We start from the raw sequence: 22814 nt of genomic DNA on the forward strand, positions 1-22814 counted from the left end.
GTCCCTGAAATTCACGAAATGGATTGATTTAGTCCCTGACTTCCCAATTGCACTATTTATGTCTTCGAAATTAGAAAAAATGCACCAAGTTGGTCCCTCTCAAATTTTCTGTTCATCTGACTTCCCAGCGGGAGTGACCTGGCAAATGATTACCATGCTGGATAATGGGAAACGTCGTCGTATTAGGTTTTGGCACTAAACTCATAACAAGACGACGCCGTTTCAAGTAGGAAGGAGTTACAAAACGTTCAAACCCCCCATATTCAAAGTTCATCTTCTTCATCTTCTTTGAACTGAAAGCTCCAAAACCCTGGCATTCGAGAGTCTTGGCGAGGGTTTTCGGGGTGAAGCAATTTCAAGTTCAGAGGAACTTGATCATCGTTGGCTCAAAATCAGTGAAGGAAGGAGCAAAGCTTCTGCGTAAAATCCCCTATCACAAAGGTAGGCATGCAGTATATAAAATATTATTGTTTTATTTTCTATAGTGTTAAGGTATCCATCATTATGAATTTTACTTGGAAATTTGGTGTAGATTGATGAAAAACCAACTATACTATATTATTAGCTAGGGTCTTTTGCACCAGGTGGTGTGGGTAAGGGTTTTCAGAATGTTCTGTTTTCAAACAGAAAATAAGGGTATTTCTATAATGTCAATGAAGTAGCTGTTTATAAGCAATTTTGGATTATGTTCTGTTGTAGTTTGCTAATTATATACATTAGATAAAATGTTATAGTTTTTTTTGGTGCAGATGAAAAAAATACTGGATATCATGTTCCATCATGGTGGAACATTTAAGAAGAACGTTGATGAAAGATTGGTTTACTCACCTGACAATAGAAGTTGCTTACGAGATTTAGATGAGGATACACTTGATGTTTTTTTGTCAGAAACTATTTCAAGGAGTTAGAATATGACATGGTAGTTGAATGCTGGTGGCTGGTTTTGGATAGGATGAGGATGATACACTTGATGTTTTCTTCATCGGAAAACTTCCTCCTGTTATTCAGAGCTGGTTAGAAAAGGTTAGGAAAGAATCAAAGAACTGGGTTCTCATATGGACTGGAGATGAAGACTATGAAAAGTTTGAGGTCCATGGACACCCAACAAACATAGTTGTCGATCTAGGCAAAAGACTTTGCACCTACCAGTTCTGGATGTTAACAGGTTATATTTTTTACATTTACAATAACTTTATTTTTAGTTGAATTATTACCTGAGTTGGTCTGGAGTTGAACTGACTTTTGATTAATTTACTGTAGGCATACCCTGTGTTTATGCCTGTGTTGCTCTTGCACGGATGAATAAGAGACCAGAAGATTTTTGTCACCCCTTGCTCACAATGAAATCATACAAGGAGACCTATGAACATCACATCAATCCTCTCTCAAGCAAATCTATGTGGAAAAAATCAGTCTACAATCAGTGACAAGCTCCTAACATTAAACAAAAACCAAAAAAACTCACGATCAAAAGAAGAAAGGACACTGATGAGGGTACCAATGGAAATAAGAAAGTTAAGCAAACTATTATTCTAAAGAGACAGTTGAAGCCATTCACATGCACATATTGTAGAGTAAAGGGCCACACTAAGAGAGGATGTAAACAGAAGAGAACTGATGAGGTTGCTGCTGCTCTTGCAGGTGCAGGCGTGCAACGACTCCTGTGGCAGCTTCAAAGGCTAAAGCTACTCCTACTGGGAGTACACCTGCAACTGAAGCAAGCAACACTACCAACGAGGTACCACAAGTAGCTGAAGCTTCTTCTGGTGCAAGTGTTACAGACACCCACCCTTCCACCACCAGTAGCTGCACCCCAAGCTATAGAAGTTGAGTTATCCCAACCAAACTATGGTGGAACACAAGATGAGGTAAAACTATCCAAAACCTTTGTTTTTTACTTCTTTGTCATAACTCTCCTGTTCACATTAACTCACACTAATTTTCACACTTTATTCAAGCACCACCACCACCAACAACAAAAAGGCCACATAAATTACCAACTAAAAGGAGGAACTCACCCCACCAGTAACTGCTTCTGTTGATCCCATGCAAGGAGCAAGTGCAGTAGCATCTTTTAGATTGGCAAATATTATTAAATTTGTTCCAACACCACATTTCAAGACACCAAGAAAGAAAAACACTTGATATTAGATGTACTAGCTGCTGATTTTGGATTATATATGGGATTTGGGTATTGGTTGTTTTTTTTTTGTTAGTTCCATCAAGAATAGCACATAACCAAAATGTATGGTTTATTTTTTTTTTTGTAGTAAATACTTTACAAGAGTTTAAACTTAAAGATCTTCTTGTTTCAGTTTCTGGTGGTTGTATTATGTTATTTATCATTATGTGGTCTATTGACAGTGTGTTTGTTTGACAATGTGTTATTTATAATCAAAAACTGCTATTATCAATTTACTTGTTCTATTCATTCAGTTTGAATTTTATTTTTGTAAAATCTTTCTACACATAACACACCAATAAACTAAAGAGTTCCCATACATTCATTAACAAATACTTTCAAACACAGTTCTTACATTTTTACCATCACAACTAAAACAACTAAAAACAACAACTAACAGGAAGAAAACCAGCAATTCTAACACTTGTATTATATATTTCTGGGTCTTTAATTCAGTCTCTAAATTGCCGATCCTCAAAGCAAGACTGACGCTCACGTCTTCATTGTTGTATGCTGCAGCGTCTTCCAAATTTCCACTATCATCTTCAACAATGTCTGCCCATTGAAAAAAACCACACCATCTTTTTCCACTACTCTGTGAATAGCAAATTCAGGAGTTAGAATAAAAATACTCAACAACAAATCTTAAGGAAATACTCACATTGTAATTCGGGCATCCAAAGAAAGGCTTATTTGGGTGGGTATCCATTCCAGACCATCGAAGCACAGGACGTTTCCCACACCCACACTGCTCTGGCACTTGCGAGGCTCTGCTCCTACTTGGCATCCTTGTCATTGATCGCATAGAACTTCCATCTCCTTCATTTGCACGTCCAACCATCTTCCAACCAGCAGAACAACGGCAACGAAAATAAGCAGGGAAGAAAAAGAAGAAGTGGTGTGCTACTTTTGCAATTAGGGTTAAAAAGGGGATCAGGGACCAAATTGGGTTATACACTTTTAATTGCCACATCATGTAACCGTTAGATATTCCAGCGTGGCAATCATTTGCTAGGTCACTCCCACCGGAAAACCAGATAAACGGAAAATTCGAGAGGAACCAACTTGGTGCATTTTTTTCAATCTCGGGGGCATAAATAATGCAATTGAGAAGTCGGGGAATAAATCAGTGCATTTCGTGAATTTCAGGGACTACTTTGGGGTTTAACTCAATGAAAGTGAGGTGTCAATTTCTCATGAATTATTTTTCCTCCAAAATGAAAGCACTATTCTTTTCTCTAAATTTATTTTAGAAAAATATCTTTATTATAATTATATTACAATTAAAATTTAATGAATAATGCATGATTATACTAATTTAGAAAAATATCTTTATTATAATTATATAAAATCAATATTTAATATATTATCAACTAATAAAAGTGAAGTTTCAATTCCACAAGAATTCATTTTTCTTCCAAAATGAAAGCACTATTCTCTTTTTTAAATTTAGTTTAGAAAAATATCTTTATTATAATTATATTACAATATTACAATTAGCATTTAATGAATAATTCATAATTATAATAATTTAGAAAAATATCTTTATTATAATTATATAAAATTAGTATTTAATACATTATTAAACTAATTATCAATCGAGAATAATTTTAATCATTTTAATTATATTGATACAATTCTAATTCTCATTCATTATGCAATAATTTTATTTGTGGCAAGTTGTTATGTTAATGGTGACCCATTTATAATAATAATAATAATAATAATAATAATAATAATAATAATAAATAATTAAATGCTAAAATAATTGCCAAACATTATGTACCTAGCCTCAATTAGTTAACAAAATTAATTTTAGTTGCTATGTTTTATTTTCTATATAATTATATCAATTGTCAACCATTATACATCAAATTAGCATTTAATACAAAATTATGTTAATTGTCAATAATTTTTTTATAATTATACATCAAATTAGCATTTAATACATAATTTTGTTAATTATCAATAATTTTAATTTTCAATCATTGTAATATAATTTTAAATTAATTGTAATTTTTTGACAAGTTGATACTGATATCTACCTTAAAAAATTAAAATAAAAATCTATGATTCTAATCATAATAAAAAAATGTATATAATATGATAATAACTTATTCAATCACGGCAAATATATGATGTATAACGTAAATAATAAAAAATTAACTTAATAATAACTAATTTATATAATTATTTTTGTTCTAATAAATGTTATATATAGTATTTTTTTTCTTGTGGTTCATGTATCTAGATCTGAGAGTCAACTCATTTTTTAATTTATTATTCTTTCTTGACTACTTTATAGAATAAGAATGTATTCTTCATTTTTCATTGAAGTTGATCTTTTAAGGTATAATTTATAATGACTTATAATATTTTTTATATACTCATTCTATTATATTATTCTTTTGATAATTCAATGATTGTTCTTACTCCAACTTATATTCTTTTCGTCTAATATTCCAGTGTGATTATCTTTTGCTGCAATTGTTTACAATACACCACATCCATCAAATACCATCTCAAGTTGTATTCACTGATTCGGGTCCTAATTACATAGATGTAAGCATCCAACGAAGGGGCATTAAACTCTATTTTACCGAAGGGTGGTTGGATCTACTCACATATTATGACCAACCTAATGGAATGTGGATAAAGTTAGTTTTCTTGGGAGGAGCTCGATTTTTTATTGAGGAATTATTTTCGCGGAACTTTGTAGGCCAAGTTCAAGTTCTATCCCCTCTATGCTTTCTACGTCTAACCAAATATCTTCGAAGTGGAGCACATAATGAGATTGAATTTTCTCAATTTAAATTCAGTTTTGGTAAATTCGTGTCAAACTCAGAGATGCAATTTTAACGATGGGTAATATATACAAATTTTCTTATTTTAAACTTTTTGTAATTAAAATAATTTTATAACATATGGTGATTTTTTTTTTCAGAAATTACCAGCCTTCTTTTGCATCAATGCAATGCCATTGAGGGGAATAAATGTTAGTTTAGTTTCTCGGTGTGGCAATTCTATACCTTACCGCATTGCATGAATAGCGGATGATGAAGCTTATTTAACAAAGGGATGGTTTGAATTTGCACGAATTTTAAATATTCGAACTTATAATGTTGTTTTAGTTGGTTGTCGTTACGAGAATGACTCTAATCTATATGTGTCTAATGACTAGAATAGATTAAATATTATTTAAATAATTTAATTCTAATATTGGTATTTGATTAAATTAATTTTAAAAAAATTTAAATTGTTGCCTCAATTTATATATTACGACTATTTTTCTTGGATATGTTATTTTTAAATTTTTTAATATAAAATTTCTTTTTTTTTCGATTTTTAAGTTTATTTTTTTTTTTGGATATATGTATCACCTTTTTTCTTTTTTGTATTTCAAATTAGTAATTCAATTATAACGAGAAGTGGAGTAAACACCCAATTCGCTCCTTGTCCATTTTCACGAAGGACAAAGCGATCCTTGTCCAAAAAAAAAAAAGGGACACTTCGACCCTCAACCTTTTTATTTTGGGACAATACGGTCCCTCTGTTAAAAAATTCATTAATTAATAATAAAAATTAGTTTTGTGGGGGTTTTATTTGTATTTTGTGGGGGTTTTAAACTTCCACAAAAATCTTTTTAATAATATAACCAATTACTACCATTACTATCATTATCTTTTTCATCCTCATTATTATCATTCCTACCTCTATTATTTTTATTGTGTAACCAAATTTTATGATCATCATTATCTCCTCTACCGTCATCATTACCAATACCAATATTAATAACTTTGTTTTTAAACGATTCCTTCATCAATGGTGGTTAAGTGAAAAAAAAATTATTGATAAAAATGATGCTACAAAAAAAAGTAATTATAGTACAATACCTTTTAAAGGAAAAAAATAACATCAAATAAGAAATGAAAGAAGAGAACTTTAATGTTGATAATATTGGTATTGGTGATGATGATGGTAGAGGAGATAATGATGATGATAAAATATGGTTACACAAATAAAAATAATAGAGGTAGGAGTGATAATAATGAGGATGAAAAAGATAATGATAGTAGTGATAGTAATTGATTATATTGTTGAAAAGGTTTTTGTGGAGGTTTAAAACCCGCACAAAAGACAAAATACAAATAAAACCCCTACAAAACTAATTTTTATTATTATTTAATAATTTTTTTAATAGAGGGACCGTATTGTCCCAAAATAAAAAGGTTGAGGGTCGAAGTGTCCATTTTTTTTGGACAGGGATCGCTTTGTCCTTCATGAAAATGGACAAGGACCAAATTGGGTCTTTACTCCGAGAAGTGTAATTCATCAATAGATTAGAGTGATTAAAAGTTTAATTATATTATATGGCCATAAGATTAATTAATTAAGATTAAGACACGATAAAAGAAAAATAGTCACAATACGTGATTTTGCTTTTCTTGCTAACATATGAAGATACGTGAAAGAAAAGAAAAATTAAAACATCACTATTTAAAAAAAAATGTTAAGAATATACATGGATATAAAAAAGAGTAAAGTATCGTTTTTGTCTTCAACGTTTGGGGTAAGTCTCAAAGTTGTCCCTAACATTTGAATCGTCCTATTTAAGTCCCTAACGTTTTAAAATTGACTCAATGTTGTCCTACCGTTAGAAATATGTTAACGAAATTGACGGTAGGACAAAATTGAAACGACTTTGAAACGTTAGGGACTTAAATAGGACGAACACGTTGGAGACAAAAATGATACATACATATAAATAAATTTTAATTTTATCCTTCAATAATATCAATTTTTTACGGTACATGGTTATTCAATTATTTTTTAATCACATCTAAGTAAATTATATTTAATCACATTAATTTTATTCTAAATAAATTTATTTTTTATAATTTTACTCTTAAAAATTTTTACTCATCATAAAATATTTGTAGAATGACTAATACATAAACTTGTAGAAAAAAATGATACATATATAATAAAGTAATGTGATTCTAGTCATTTTACAAACACTTCATAATGAGTAAAAATCTTTAAAAGTAAAATTATAAAAAAAATTAATTTATTTAGAATCAAAGTAATGTAATTAAGTGTAATTTACTTAAATGTGATTAAAAAATAATTGAATAACTATGTACTGTAAAAGATTGATATTATTGAAGGATAAAATTAAAATTTATTTCTATATATCTTTTTGTACCCAACGTTTTCGTCCTATTTAAGTCTCTAACGTTTCAAAATCGTCTCAATTTTGTCCCGCCGTCAATTCTGTTAACAGATTCTTAACAGCAGGACAACATTGAGTTAATTTTAAAATGTTAGGGGCTTAAATAGGACGATTCAAATGTTAGGGACAACTTTGAGACTTACCCAAACGTTGGGGACAAAAATGATACTTTACTCTATAAAAAATTATTACACGATTATAGAATAAAAAATACGGAATTTATTTTTATTATGGAAAAGCAATCGGTGTTTTGGGAGAATATTGGAGGCTGGGGTGATTTACCGGGTGGTGGAATACGCAGTCAACACGCAGGGGCGTGGTGAAGCTGCTGCGGACCAACGTGTCACCACCACGCAGGGGCGAGGTGACGCGGCGACCAAGCAGGCCTCTGTCACCACGCAGGGGCGAGGTGCAGCTGGCGGACCAACGTGTCACCACCACGCAGGGGCGTGGTGACGCGGCGACCATGCACGCGTCTGACACCACGCAGGGGCGAGGTGCAGCTGGCGTCGCGGAGTTCCAATGTTCCTTATTCACCTCGGGGGGCGTGCTGCAGGTGCTGGCATGCAGGGGACGGGTTCCCCGGTAAACATCAAAGCGTGGTGGTGTTCAAGCTCTATATAAGGAGCATTATTCCCCTCCATATACAAGACAGAAAGGGTGAGTTTGTGAGAGGGTGAATTTGTGAAAGAGTTTCGAAAGGGTGTTAGTGAGAGGGAAAAAGGGGGTTGCATGGGAAGGGTGTTGCTGTTAGTGGATAGGGTGAAAAAAAATAATAGGCAAAAAAAAAATATTATTTTGTATTTATTTTGAAGAATGGTTCGTAATTATAATACTCCGGAGGAACATATAATAAATTATTTGGATCATCCTATATATGTAAGTTGATAAATTATATTTTTATTGTATATTTTATCTGTTATTTTTTGTTGTTTAATATGTTAAAAAATTATTTTTTTGTTAATTTTACATTAATTTTGTAATATAAAAATACTAAAATAAAATATATATTATATTAAACTATACTATACTATACGATATACTAAAAGTTTTTAAAAAAAATATCTACGATAATATATAAAAATAATACTCTAATAATGTACCGAAAATATATACTGTAAGTAAATAAATATATATATTTTTAACATATTCAAAAGTTTAACATATAAATGTTAAAGTAATAAATAAATATTAAAAATATATATAAGTTGTTATTTATAATATTAAAATATCAGAAAAAATATTTTAACTATTAATGGTACTGCAGTCCACGTTAATAATTTTGATAAATAAAATATTAAAATAAATAAATATGTAAATAATATTATTAATTGAAGTGATTACATACATTTTATAAGTAGATATGGTAATATTTGTTTATTAATAAATGAATAGTTATAACTAATATAACAAATATATTTTTGTTGATGCCCTAACAGAAATTTGTTGGTTCGTAAATTGGATCCACCATAGAGTTGGAATCCGAGGGTCGAAAACTACTTACGCGCCACTGGATTCTACCACGTATCTAGGATTGGGATGATAAGAGGATTTCACCCGTTGTTAGCTGCTCTGGTTGAAAGGTGGAGGCCGGAGACTCACACTTTTGTGTTGCCGGTGGGTGAGGTTACAGTGACATTGGAAGATGTCGCACATATATTTGGGTTACCAATTGATGGAGAGCCTGTGAGTGGATGGACTGATAGTAGTAGTGATTTCGTTCAGAGTCAGAGCATGGCAATATTCGGACGTCAACCGGTGCTCAGTCGTAATTCGAAATCCTATATAAAGCTTGGTTGGGTTCGAAGTATCAGAGATGAAGAGCCGTTGGATACTGAAGAGTCCATAATGAGATACGTGAGATGTCAGATTTTCTGTCTGTTAGGGTCGACTCTATTCACAGATAAGTCGACCGCATACGCCCATGCGAAGTATCTACCGTTGCTTCGCGATTTCGAGCGGATCCATACTTATAGTTGGGGTTCAGCATGTCTTGCACATCTTTACAGAGCACTATGCCGTGCATCACGATATGATACGAAGGAGATGGATGGTCCTCTTAATCTGTTGTTTGTTTGGGCATGGGAGCGAATGCCGTGTATCGCGCCTGTACCGAGACATATCCTTCCACCTGCTGAGATACCAGTTGCCATGAGGTAAATATTTATGGTTATTGTCAGAGATTATATTCATTATGCATGTTTCAATTAGGGGTATTTACGTAAATACACATGTTTCAGGTGGAGTCATTCGGACCGGAGCACAGCGTGGTTAGAGAAGACCGTTGAGATCTTTAGGCATGACATAGACTACATGCAGGAGGTAAATATTTATGGTTCTAATGAATCCTAGTTCCATACATTACTGTTAGGGTTATGACATTGGAAATATCTGTGGCAGTTTGAGTGGCGGCCGTACTTAGGAATGATCGTACCCGGCGAGTTACATGGACATCTTGATGTGTGTGATATCGTTGCTCCGTTGTTGTCATTCGAGTGTATCGAGTGGCACCCTGCGGACCGAGTTATGCGTCAGTTTGGGTTCGCACAGCCCCCCCCCCCCCCGCAAGAACCAAGGGTCATTCCACTAGACCAGCATTGCATGGCTCTTCGCGGAGTGCAGCTTTATGACTGGACAGTTGTTCATGGGGTTTGGATATCGGAGTGGGGCAACAGGCGAAACACTCGACTGCGGGATCTACACCCCCTTCCGACCTGGGATTTCGTACCGACCCCGGAGTATCGGGATTGGTACATGCGCTCGTACGGACATATGCTGAGATTGACGGCGTATGTTCCTCAGCCAGCTGCACCATAGCCACCTGCACCTTAGGTCCCACCTGCACCTCATGTCCCACCTCAGTATGCAGTGTTTGAGCCAGTTCCATATTATGTACCACAGCCACCACAGCCACCACAGCCACAGGACCAGAGTGCGTCCAGCCACCATTCCCAGCACTCTCAGCACAGCCACCATTCACAGCACTCTTAGCACAGCCACCATTCACAGCACTCTCAGCCGATGCTGACGATTCCAGTCGGTCATGATTGGTTTGACTTCTCCATCGGCGGTCACGGAGATCAGCAACTACAAAATTGGGCCAATGCTAGTTTGGGTGGTTGGTCAGATTTTAGTGCTATGCATTCACCGTCAGCCTCAGCTGATCCACGTGGGACATCAGTAGGTATGAGCCATGAGGTGCAGCGTCCTGCTTCCGACCACACGTCAGAGGGTGCATCGTGTGATAGTGGTTTCATTCGGCGGACATACACACTTGTTGACGAGTTCAACCCCGGTGCATCTGCTCCAGCAGAGGCGGGTAGGTCGGCACCTAGGGAAGAGGCAGGTGGGTCGGCCGCTGCAGATATGGGTGACGCAGTTCCCGGTCACCCATATGACCTACGGACGGAGCGAAATCCACCCGATAGGTATACTCCGTCAAAGCCAGGTCTGGGCATGATGGGTAAGGGACTGAACTGGATGGGCCGTAAGAAGTGAGCATGGGGTTGGGGTGTTTAGATTTCATACTGGGGTATCAATGTAATGTGTATTTAATGTTCTGTATGTTCGCCAATGTTATTAGTAGTTAAAAATTTGTATCTTTGCTTCAGTAAGGCAGTAAATGTTAACATTATCACGGTCTTAAACATCAATGGATAACCTCAAATTTAAAGTTACAAACACGACTAAGACAAAAAAGAAAATCTATTATAAAAATGCAAATTCGAGGACTGAAAATAAAAATAAAAATAAAAATAAAAATAAAAATAAAAATAAAAATTCAAAGATACAATCACACTGAAAATAAAAGTCATTCCCCCCCACCACTTGATCCAGCACGCTGAGGACATCGACTCCGACTATGTCCTTGAGCACCACAGAGACGGCATATCCGAGGACCACGCATGTCGCGTGAGTCCATTTCGTTCAAGTATCTGGTCAATTTTGGGCGACCTTTCGACGTTCGCCTCAAGGCGGGATTAGCGACCAATGTGGGTCCCTCATACGCAGGCCATATCTCGGCATCACCTAACGGTGAGAACTCGAATTTATATACCTTACGGATCTCTGTCATCTTGTACACGTCATGCACATACACGTGCCAATCGATCCGCTGGTTAGCACAGCAAGCAATAACATGGCGACATGGTATTCGTTCCACCTGAAAGTGCCCACAATCACACGTACGTCGTGCAAGATCAACGACTAATACCTTTCCGCTACTCATTTCGCGCACCTCAAATACTTCATTCCGTCTGTCAAAACGGTGCACAACTATATTCCCAGCCTGTTGCATACTTGCCTCTATCCGCTGTTGTGCGAATACAGAATAAGTATATCCAGCACGTTTGCGTTCGTGAGACTCAGCACTCTTCCGTGTGAATAGTTCATTTAACCGATAATACGTTGCTCGGACTAGCGCCAACACAGGTAGATTACGGGCACCCTTCAACACTGAGTTAATGCACTCGACAAGGTTCGTCGTCATATGGCCCCATCGATGTCCCTTGTCGAATGCCAATACCCAATGTCTAAGTCCAATGGCATCGCACCACCTGGTATATGCCTCGCCTCGCTCTTGCAACCTCTTATAGTTGATATTATACTCCTCCACCGTTCTTGAATACCCAATATTGACCACAAGCTTTTGCAAGTGAGGGACTTTGAATGCTCGTAAGAAATTGCTGCCGATGTGCCTTATACAAAACATCCACCATGCTCTTGGAGGTTGTCAGTCACCTCCGGAACGATTTACTGCTGCTCGAATTGACTCATGCCGGTCCGAGATGATACCCACACCATCTTTTCTAACAACATGCATTCGCAGATTCCTTAGAAAGAAGTGCCACGCATCAGCTGTCTCCCCTTCCACCAAGGCAAAAGCGATAGGCACAATGTTTTGGTTCCCATCCTGTGCAACAGCTACCAGAAGTGTACCTTTGTACTTTCCATATAGGTGTGTTCCGTCTACCTGAACTAGGGGCTTGCAATGCCTGAATGCCCTAACGCATGGATTGAAACTCCAAAATACGCGATGAAGTATTTTTACCCCTTGCGCCTCTTCATTCCCATTGTAGAGTGGGCGTGTTTCTATCTGGACAACTGACCCAGGCATCTTCTGAACCATAACCGAGAGCCACCACGGCAAGGCTTGGTAACTCTCTTCCCAATCACCGAAAACTTTCGCTATGGATTTCTGCTTTGCCAACCAAGCCTTTCGGTAACTGATGGTATAGTTGAACCTTGACTGGACTTCGGCTATTATAGTTTTCACCTTTATGGACGGGTCAGTCTCGACCAATGGCCTTATAGCCTCAGCAACTGTGTCCGAGTCCAACTTGGAATGATCCTGTGAAATCACTCCCATTGTGCACGTGTGCCTACCGTTGTATCTGCGTATCTCCCAACAACCTTTTTTCCGTATCAAGCTGGCTCGGATTAGCCAGTCGCACCCGCGCCCATACATCTTGCATTTTGCATAGAACGTCTGTGGCTCAGACTCATACACGTCGTAGTCAACTCCTCTAGCGATAGTGTAACTTCTAATTGCTGCCACGACCGACTTTCTAGAACTGTATTCCATTCTAATCCGGAACTCTACGTCCTCGGGATCAGCAACGCCTACAGAAAGTGCCCATCATCGTATATTAATAAATCCAAATTATATATTAAAAAAAAAACATATTATTCGGTCATCACGTACCTATGTTTAAATATTCCGGAAACTCTGGTGCATGCATGGCGTCGAGATCCAACTCACGCATAAAAGGTGGCACGTTCATTGGTTGACTGCTCGATGGGTGAACCACTACATTATCAGCTGCTGTCTCAACTCCCACATCACCATCCTGCTCTTCGTCACTACTCATTCCCTCGTACACTGCAGCTCTATCATCCTCCACCTCTAAGTCATTTTGAATCCCTTCTGCCTCTGCGGTTTCAAACTCAACATACAGCTCAATCTGTGGCTGTCGCATCTGAGTCTGCCGGTGAATTTGAAACATATTACGCATAGTCACTTCGTCAGTGACTGGCATGGTATCAAACTGTATTAGACCACCAAAAACTATAATCGGATTCCGGTACAGAATTCTGCTCACTCTCATTAATGTACCGTTCTCCATGCTTTGACAGAGACCGTTCTGAAGTTCCATAAACGTCATCGTGCATGGAACCACAAACGAAAACGGATTCTGACACACAAACCTCACTCCCTCATGAGTATTACGTATTATCTCACCGTCACGATACACTACTAACTTGCGGTATCCTCCATTACACCAGAAACACACTCAAAGAACACTCTCACACTTCCTCAGAATGAAAATGAACCCAGCCACGGCCTTATATATAGAGTAGCATTCACTGCGAACTCCAATCACGTAGTGCCACGTGTCAGGACGCCCCTGCGTGCTGACTCAGCACGCCCCCACTTGATGCCCTCGTGTACCAATCAAGCTTGGCCACGTGTCCATCACGCCCCCACGTGATGCCACATCACCATCACGCCCCCCGTGCTAGGTCAGCACGCCCCCACGTGTTGCCTACGTGGACCATTCCTGCTTCTACACGTCACCATCACGCCCCCGCGTGCTAGACTAGCACGCCCCTGCGTGGTGCCACGTGTCCATCTCAGGCCGCGCCACTTCATCACACGTACCACTTGTCGAAGGCAACACGCCCCTGCGTTTTGGGCTTGCATCCATCATTGGGTGAAACACACCATTGCTCCATTTCTGGCCAAAACACCCATTTGCTTCCCATATTCAAATTATTGAGCCTAAAAAATAACCATATATACATAAGGAAATAATCATAACACAAAAAATAATTAATATATGTGATTTAAATATTTTAATGTATAATTAATATATATGTATACATAAATAAGGAAATATTTAAAATTATTTAACAAAATTAATATATACATATATATAAACAAAAAAACTAATGTAATTTATGAAGATTACACATACGATGACATTAATAATAAAAAATAAAAAAATATTAAATGATTGTAGGCTAAAAAAATGAGTATGATAAAAAAAATAATTAATATATGCGACTTAAACATATTTGTGTACAATTAATGTATATGTATAAACTAAATAAAGAAATATTTAGAATTATTTAACAAAATATATATATATATATATATATATATATATATATATATATATATATATTTTGAGAATAAAAAAACTATTAACTAAACAATTAATATATTCATATATATAAATAAGGAAATTACTATAATTTATGAAGATTATTATATGTATGGTGGTATTAATGGAATAATAAAATTATTAAATGATTGTAGACTCAAAGAAAAATATTCATAATCAGAAAATCAAAAAATAATTAACATATGTGATAATTATAAGTTTGAAAAAAAAACAAGAATTATAAGGTTATGAAAAGTTTCATTTAAATCTGACAAGAGCAAAACGACTTACATAGAAATAGTTCTAATGAATGATAAGGTTAGTTGATTATTTTTCATGATTCTTTCAAGTGATGCTAGGTCCAGTTTATAAATATTTTAAATAGCTTTATATTTAATTTGTTTTACAGTGTGATAAAATTTATTGTTCAATTAAGAATTATTTAGCAAAGATGTTTAAAAATGAATTGATTGAGGGGAGAGTCTATATCTTCTCAAATTTTGTGATTGAGGAATCAAGCGAAATTTATCTTTCAACTGCACACGTGTGAAGAATAACTTTTAAGAAAGAGTCATGTATAGTAATAAAGTCGATGATCATAAAATTTCTGACAATCATTTCAATTTTCTTGCTCATATTGGTACATAGTTAATTTGTATTAACCTACACAAAATTGTTAATTTGTATTAACCCACAATTTTTTTTTTTACTTTAATTTTTGCCAAGAAATTATATAATAGCATCATTTATCGATAATATAAATTTTAACATTTAATTTATGCAAATGTTTAAAATTGTATTGTGACTTTTTTAAAGATATATCTTTTTATTAATATATTGTTAATTTTATCATTTCGTATGAAATAAATTGATAAAATCTCTTTAATTTATAAGTAATTTATTATATTATTCATTTATTTGTCCTTAATTTGATACTTTTAATTCAATTTTTTTTCAATCAGATGTTATTGGACGCTTGACTGGAAAATGAGAGCTTATATCATGGTCAAAAACAGGGAGAAGTGGCCATTACATTGTGGTTGATCCTCATGATTTACAGTATATAAAATTTTAATATTTCACAATGAAATTTTGTTTTGCAACAATTATCTATTATGCAAAATCTTTTATCTTTTTCATGATATATTACTACTTATTTCTCTTAATTCCTGCTTTTATTTAGAAATGAGAAAAAAATAAGGTGCGTATTGTGGGATAAATTTGCAATCCAATTACTCAATTATCTACGTGATCATCAAACAACCGAATACATACTTATTCTCCAATTTGCAAAACTTAACAAATGCATTTTTTTTTTTTGATAATTTTATCCTCACTAAGATCCCACAAGGAGGTGAGGTTACAAGTCAAGCCACCACACAACAGGTAACCCACAAACACAACTACACAAGACAAAACAAACAAGGCAAAGGAAACATAAAGTTAAACTAAAACAACACTTCCTAATAAAAGCCAAAACCAGATCCCAACAAAACAACAGCAACAACACCTCCACGAGAAGAAGATTAATTAGAAAGACCAATACAGCCAAGCTAACTAACAATCAAAAGGCGCCAAAGGAAGAGACCAACATATTGGTTTAACCTTTTATTTAATATATTTGTTTATGTTATATCTGTAATCATGTTATATCTATTTTTACGTATATATCTTTTTAAAAAGTACTTTTAGTATTAACGCTTGGTGTATTAAATAAATATTTAAAATTAATTGTAACATATGATAAAAATAAAAATTAAATTAAATAAATATTACAATTAACACAAGCACATGCACAACTTATTTAACTCAGCTCCAAACACAATCATAGTAAAAAACTTTTTAACCCATCCATTTAACTTCTTCACCTACTTTCATAAATCTACTTAGCAATTTCTCTCTTCTCTTGACCAAGATCATGAAATTCATCATAATTTGGGTCTAACTGCTATTTATTACAACCAAGCCCACAAACAATTCTAAACTCAAATAAGTGAACAAACTTAGCGGCTATTCAACGACATAAAGAACAAATCCGTTATGCCGTCATGTGCTTGCTCGCCATTAGAGTAGATTAATAAAAACGATTAATAACTACATTAGAGTTAATACACTTAATACCAAATTAAGAAAAAATGAACAACGCATGATATATTACTTTTTTATTAATCAAATAATTATAATTTAAATTAATTTTAATAAAATAACTTAAAATTATAATTTTAATTTTATCACGTGCATGACACATATTATTACACTTGTAATTAATAGAATTGTTAGTTTAAAATGATTTAATATGACTTTTATATCCATTAAAATTAAAACTCAATCTAATAATACATAGTGGTATAAATTAAAATATGGGAAAAGTATACGGATACTTATATCTGATTTTCATGAGCACATGCATGACTATTCTTTCTCCAGTTTTGGTTGAGGTCAACTGTGACCTATAATCGTTAACTAGCAATAATTTAAATGGTATAGCTTTTTTATTTTTACATAAAATTAAAATTTGAATTTAAGTTTCACTTCTAACTTTAAAAAAATTGTGACCCATAATTTTCTTATTGTCCAATCATTAAATTACTAACCTAGCCGCAAATATATAACATCGATCAATTTAATCGGAAAAAAAAATTATAAATACAAAATTAAATAATTATAAATGTAAAGCCTACTCACGAATTGATCCTAAAAGACCGAAGACCAACACCAAAATACCATCAATATAAAAATTAGATGTTGGAATCCAAATGATTATGAAAGTTTGAAGGTAGTAGTTTTAACACGGGAGAATAGACCCAAATAAGACAGGAAAGCAAGGTAGAGAACAAAATACAGCAACCCAAAACAAGCAGCAGGAACACACGACAATGACAACAGAAGTGTAACAACCACCATCCTTCTCGGCAACTGCATTGATTAGATTAGGGGATGACAAGGCTAGGGCGTGAACGACAACCATCTTCTAGCGTCAACTCCGACAGCAGAGCGTTGACGTCGATGTGCTACGACGACACAGCGGCACATCCCTTTTTCACCATCGAGTTCAAACCCTCCCTCTCTATCTCTCACCATCTCCTCTTCTTAGCTACAATGGCTTAGCGATTTTTCCTTCATCGGTGTCATTTTTCTCTCCTTTTTCTTTCTTTTTTTCATCTTCTTCTCATGTTCTTTTCTCATTCCTCCCTATCTTCTCATTCCATTCTTTCTTTGGTTATGAGTGATGGCTAACGAGGGATTAAAGGTTGAGAGTGTGTTTGTGTGTGTGATTAGTGTTAGAAAAAAGAAAAAGAAGTATGGCTTGCAATTTTATTTATTTGCATATCTTTTTTTGTTTATTTTATTTTATTTTTTTTAGTTATTACACAAGTGCAATTTAAATTTAGAATACACCAAAATTTTTTAACAATAACTGAAAACTCCTCCTCCTTTTTCTTCTTCTTCATTATCATAATCATCATCCTTTTTTTTATTGTTCATCTTCTCCTTCTTGTTTTACCTTCTCATGATGCTTCTTATTTTATTCTCTTAACATGAATAAAAATAAGAAAAAATCAAATAAAGAAGAAGAAAGAACACATAATGCTTTAAAATCAGTAAGAAGAGGAAGAACTTACATTCATTCAACTAAATAAGATTACAATACACATGTTCATTCATGTCTAATATGAGAAGTAATGCTTCTAAAAAGAAATAAGAGCAAAAGAAAAAATAAAAAAAAAAGAAAAAAAAGAAAGAACAAAAAGAAGAAAAAAATACAACATTAAAGAAAATATATTTTTGTACTTTTATAGCAAAATTTCGGTATAAAAATTAAGAAATTTATATATTATTGTTAAAAAATTTTAATGTTGTTTGTTCTGATAAATTATGTATAATTCAAAATTCTTCTTCTTCTTCGTTTTCATCTTCTGCTTTTTTTTTTTCATCTTTTTATTATTTTATTTTTATAATTTTTTTGTTTTATTATCTTAAAAGAGAAAAAGTAAAATTAAAAATAAAAAATAACTAATATATTACATGAAAAAGAGGAGGAGAAAAAAAAACAAAAATAAAAAGGAGGCACACAAAGCAATACAAAAAAAAATTTAGTTAGATTTAGTTAAAAAAAAACTTAGATGTATAACGAAATTGATTTATTATTTTTATATATGAACTTAGAAGTATAAACATAATTTCGTTTGAAGTTTTACACTATCAACTCATCAAGAAGCTTCCTTTCTCTACTTTACATTCTCTAGAGGAAGAAATTCATGTCTAAAAGCTAACTCACTTGAATTTTGTTGATCATTATACATGTACTGCGCCTGTTATCATAAACCTGAAAAGGAAAAAGATGCCATGAATGTCAGTTTTTTACAAGGTATGGCGGTGATATCTTCATCATGTTTATAGTATACGGTCACTTAACTATTTTTCTGCTTTCACAGATATTATTGACACTGTCAAGAAGAATATAATCGATTGATGGAAGCCTTTAGCCTTCTCCTGTTATGCTTCTCTCTGCTGAATTTAATAGCATTTTGTGCTCCAACAAACAATTAACATACTTCTATCTATCAGTGAAGGTGAGACGTTAGTTGCAGCAAATGAAACCTTTGCATTGGGATTATGTTGGAATTTGGTTTCACAAAGATCCAACAAAGGCAATAGTATCGGTTGCAAACAGAGAAAAACTCCTCACCGACTCCTCAGGGGTTTTGAAGGTCAACACCCCTGGAATTCTAGTCCTTCTTGATAGTAATAATAGTTTTTGTCACGGTTTAAGGTTTAAAATGAGTTATGATTGATTTTTAAAAAAATTGTCCTTTAACAAGTTTAATAAATTTGAATATAAATTAAATAAGAGAGTTATAAATATTTTTAATAACTGTACAAGTACTAGAATGAATAGTTATATATTATTTTAACAAAAATATAAAATAGATCAATGTGGTTAGATCTTATCTATGATATATGGAGTATATGATATCTAAGAACTCAACAAAAAATGATTTTTTATTGTAGATAATTGCCCTTAAATAACAAAAGCTCACACAATCGGCTATATAAAAAAATGGAATGAATTTTGTAATTCAGTGACTAAACAATATATTTATAATCTACATGAGACTATATAAGCATTATTATCAAAGTAATTTTAATTTGAAAATAGTAATTAATACTAATAAGTGAATCAATAAGAAAATTTTCAATATAGAAATTAAATAAAATATTTCACACTTGGACGGCTCCATCTCTAAGGGTAGTCCATTCTTCATGTGTGTCCATACAGAATAACAGATCCAACGTGTGGTCTACATATTAGGCTAGCAACGCCCCTGTTAGCTAAGGTTTGAGTTAGATACATCTAAGTTAACATCATGACCATCGTTAACTACGATTTTCTAATATGAGTCTCCCAAACCAATTCAAAACATATAGATCAAAATATAATTAACTAATTAACATTTCAAATACACAAAATCTCAAATCAGATCAACCAATACATTCTCATATAAATCATTTTTAATTGTACTTTCTAAATCATAAAAGATTCCAACATATTTTACAATTTCAGAATAGCAAGTATCAATAATTAGCTTTTTACGTAGTCTCATCAAAACATATAGTTTCAAATATAACATATCCTTGAATCTTTCAATATTTTAGATCTCAAATTAAATTAAATAATATTTGCTCATAAAAAATCCTTTTCAATCATGCTTTCTCAATCATAAAAAATGTCAAACATATTTTTTAATTTTAGAATACATAAGTGAGTACCAATAAATAATTCAATATTTCAAAAACGCATTCAAATCAAATCGAACAATCTAAAATAATGTAAAACTTAATCAAACATGTATATAGTCTCTTGTAAAGTTCTTAAAGTATGAGTTTTAGAAAATAAATTATTCACTCTAATAAATCAATTAATCTAATCAAACCAAAATTTTTCAATTATAATTTTATGAATATAATCAATTTTTTTTCCAGAGAAGATGTGCTTGTGTGGATTAAGGATTTGGTATTCCCTGTTGATTTTTATATTCTTGAGATGCTTTCAACGGATAATGAGAAACCTTCATCCATTCTACTTGGTAGAACTTTTTAAAGACCTCAAAATTCAAGCTAGATGCCTTTATTGGCACTTACTCATTCGAGGTAGGTGACAAGACCATTAAGTTCAATTTGGAAGAAGCGATGAGGCATCCGTCGGAGGATCACTCCATCCTTCGGTGTGATATCATCGACGAAGTGGTAGCGGAAGTGCAAAAGGAGATTCATGGAGACGTGAGTCTTAACAAGATTCAAAGTGTGGGTGAACATGAGGAAATTCATGAGAATGCCTTCCATGGTCATGGGGACAAGAAACCACAACATGAGTTGAGTGCTGAGTTAAAGCCTTTACCCCCCCCCCCCTCCATCTTAAATATGCTTTCCTTGAGAACAACAAGTTTTCAGTCATTATTACAAGTGAGCTCTCTACACAAGAAGAGAAAAAGCTCCTTGAGGCTTTAAGAAAGCATCGAAGAGCCATTTGTTGGAGCTTGGCCGACAATATGGGGATTAGCTCACATACTTATATGCATCGCATCTTCCTTGAAGACGGAGCTCGGCCAATGAGGCAACCTACAAAGAAGGCTTAATCCGACGATTCTTGATGTGGTGAAAAAGGAGATCACCAGACTGCTAGATGCATATATTATCTACCCGATTTCTGATAGCAAATGGGTGAGTTTGGTTCACGTAGTTTCTAAGAAGTTTGGGATCACAACAGTGAAGAAGGAAGATGGTGAAATGGTCACAACAAGGATTCAAAATTCTTGGCGGGTTTGCATCGATTATAAAAGACTCAATGCCGCTACTAGGAAGGATCACTACCCTCTACCATTCATCGACGAGATGTTAGATAGGTTATCTGGTAAATCCCACTATTGCTTTCTTGATGGCTTTACTGGTTACTTCCAAATTCATATTGCTCCTGAAGATAAGGAGAAGACTACTTTTACTTGCCCCTTTAGGACCTTTGCTTATAAAAGGATGCCATTTGACTTGTGCGATGCACCAACTACGTTCCAAAGGTGCATGACAAGTATCTTTTCTAATCTTATGAAAAATTGTTTGGAAGTCTTTATGAATGATATCAGCGTATGCGGTTCCTCTTTTGACTGCTGTTTAAACAACTTAGCTAAGGTCTTGGAAAAATGTGTCAATGCTAACCTTGTATTAAATTTTGAAAAATGTCATTTTATGGTTAGGCAAGGTATAGTGTTAGGTCATGTTATTTCTAGTGATGGAATTTCTGTTGACCCATCTAAGGTTGGTGTTATTGCTAGTTTGCCTTACCCCTCTTCTGTGAGGGAGGTCCATTCTTTTCTGGGACACGCAGATTTTTACAGACGGTTCATCAAAAATTTTAGCAAGATAGCCCTGCCTCTGTCCAATCTATTGCAAAAGGATGTTTGTATTTGAATTAGGTGATGCTTACAAAGAGGCATTTGAGAAGTCGAGGAAGGCCCTCACCACAGCTCCAATTGTGACAGGCCCTGGCTGGACACAACCATTTGAAATTATGTGTGACACCTCCAATCATACTGTGGGTGCCGCACTTACACAGCGCGAGGGTAAGCTTCCCTATATTATTGCCTATACTTCAAAGACATTGGATGCGGCGCAATCTAATTACACTACTATCGAGAAAGAGCTCTTAGCAGTTGTTTTTGCATTAGACAAGTTTAAATCGTACTTGCTAGGCTCTAAGATAGTAGTGCACTTGGATCATGCAGCCCTTAAGTATCTGCTAACAAAGAATGAATCGAAGTCTAGACTCATTCGTTGGATCTTGCTCTTGCAAGAATTTGACGTTAAGATTAGGGATATGAGTGGATCCCAAAACTTGGTTTCCGATCATTTGAGCCGTGTTGAGCACATTAAATATGATCCATTTTCTATAGACGATTCATTACCGCTAGATGCGTTGCAAGCAATCTCTTGCAATACCTCTTAGTTTGCTCGTATGGCTAATTACTTGGTCACCCGGATTTTTCCTCCCGATTTTCTTAAGCACCAAAGAGATAAACTAAGGAGTGATACCAAATATTATATTTGGGATGACCCTCATTTGTGGAGACGTGGGGCGGACCAAGTAATCTGTAGGTGTGTTCCGGAATCGGAATTCCAATCTATACTTGAGTTTTGTCACTCATCTGAGAGTGGAGGCCATTTTGGCCCCAAAGGACTG

General features: G+C 34.4%; 3 protein-coding genes across 3 annotated transcripts; 1 reads left to right on the forward strand and 2 right to left on the reverse strand.

The window, feature by feature from the left end:
* The first annotated feature begins 8954 nt into the window (after positions 1-8954).
* Positions 8955-10232, forward strand: LOC148547395 (serine/threonine-protein phosphatase 7 long form homolog). Its single transcript, XM_088495419.1, has 3 exons — positions 8955-9571; positions 9656-9737; positions 9816-10232. The coding sequence occupies exons 1-3, from the start codon at positions 8955-8957 to the stop codon at positions 10230-10232; spliced, it is 1116 nt and encodes a 371-aa protein (XP_088351545.1).
* A 994-nt stretch (positions 10233-11226) lies between these two features.
* LOC110268360 (uncharacterized) lies at positions 11227-12126 on the reverse strand. Its single transcript, XM_088495420.1, has one exon. The coding sequence runs from the start codon at positions 12124-12126 to the stop codon at positions 11227-11229; it is 900 nt and encodes a 299-aa protein (XP_088351546.1).
* A 21-nt stretch (positions 12127-12147) lies between these two features.
* Positions 12148-13579, reverse strand: LOC148547396 (uncharacterized). Its single transcript, XM_088495421.1, has 2 exons — positions 13120-13579; positions 12148-13037 (listed from the first exon to the last, which is right to left on the reverse strand). The coding sequence occupies exons 1-2, from the start codon at positions 13577-13579 to the stop codon at positions 12148-12150; spliced, it is 1350 nt and encodes a 449-aa protein (XP_088351547.1).
* Between the last annotated feature and the right edge of the window lie 9235 nt (positions 13580-22814).

The sequence above is a fragment of the Arachis ipaensis genome, chromosome B8 (assembly GCF_059453495.1).
Source record: "Arachis ipaensis isolate K30076 ecotype BB chromosome B8, ASM5945349v1, whole genome shotgun sequence".
Classification (NCBI taxonomy): Eukaryota; Viridiplantae; Streptophyta; class Magnoliopsida; order Fabales; family Fabaceae; genus Arachis; species Arachis ipaensis.

What these genes read in the sequence shown, in the direction of transcription:
- LOC148547395 (XM_088495419.1), top strand. Translation starts at nt 8,955, where the DNA reads ATGATAAGAGGATTTCACCCGTTGTTAGCTGCTCTGGTTGAAAGGTGG. An exon ending in GAGATACCAGTTGCCATGAG is followed by an intron (nt 9,572 to 9,655) that starts GTAAATATTTAT and finishes CACATGTTTCAG; the next exon opens with GTGGAGTCATTCGGACCGGA. An exon ending in ACATAGACTACATGCAGGAG is followed by an intron (nt 9,738 to 9,815) that starts GTAAATATTTAT and finishes TATCTGTGGCAG; the next exon opens with TTTGAGTGGCGGCCGTACTT.
- LOC110268360 (XM_088495420.1), bottom strand. Translation starts at nt 12,126, where the DNA reads ATGTTTTGTATAAGGCACATCGGCAGCAATTTCTTACGAGCATTCAAA.
- LOC148547396 (XM_088495421.1), bottom strand. Translation starts at nt 13,579, where the DNA reads ATGACGTTTATGGAACTTCAGAACGGTCTCTGTCAAAGCATGGAGAAC. An exon ending in TCCGGAATATTTAAACATAG is followed by an intron (nt 13,038 to 13,119) that starts GTACGTGATGAC and finishes CACTTTCTGTAG; the next exon opens with GCGTTGCTGATCCCGAGGAC.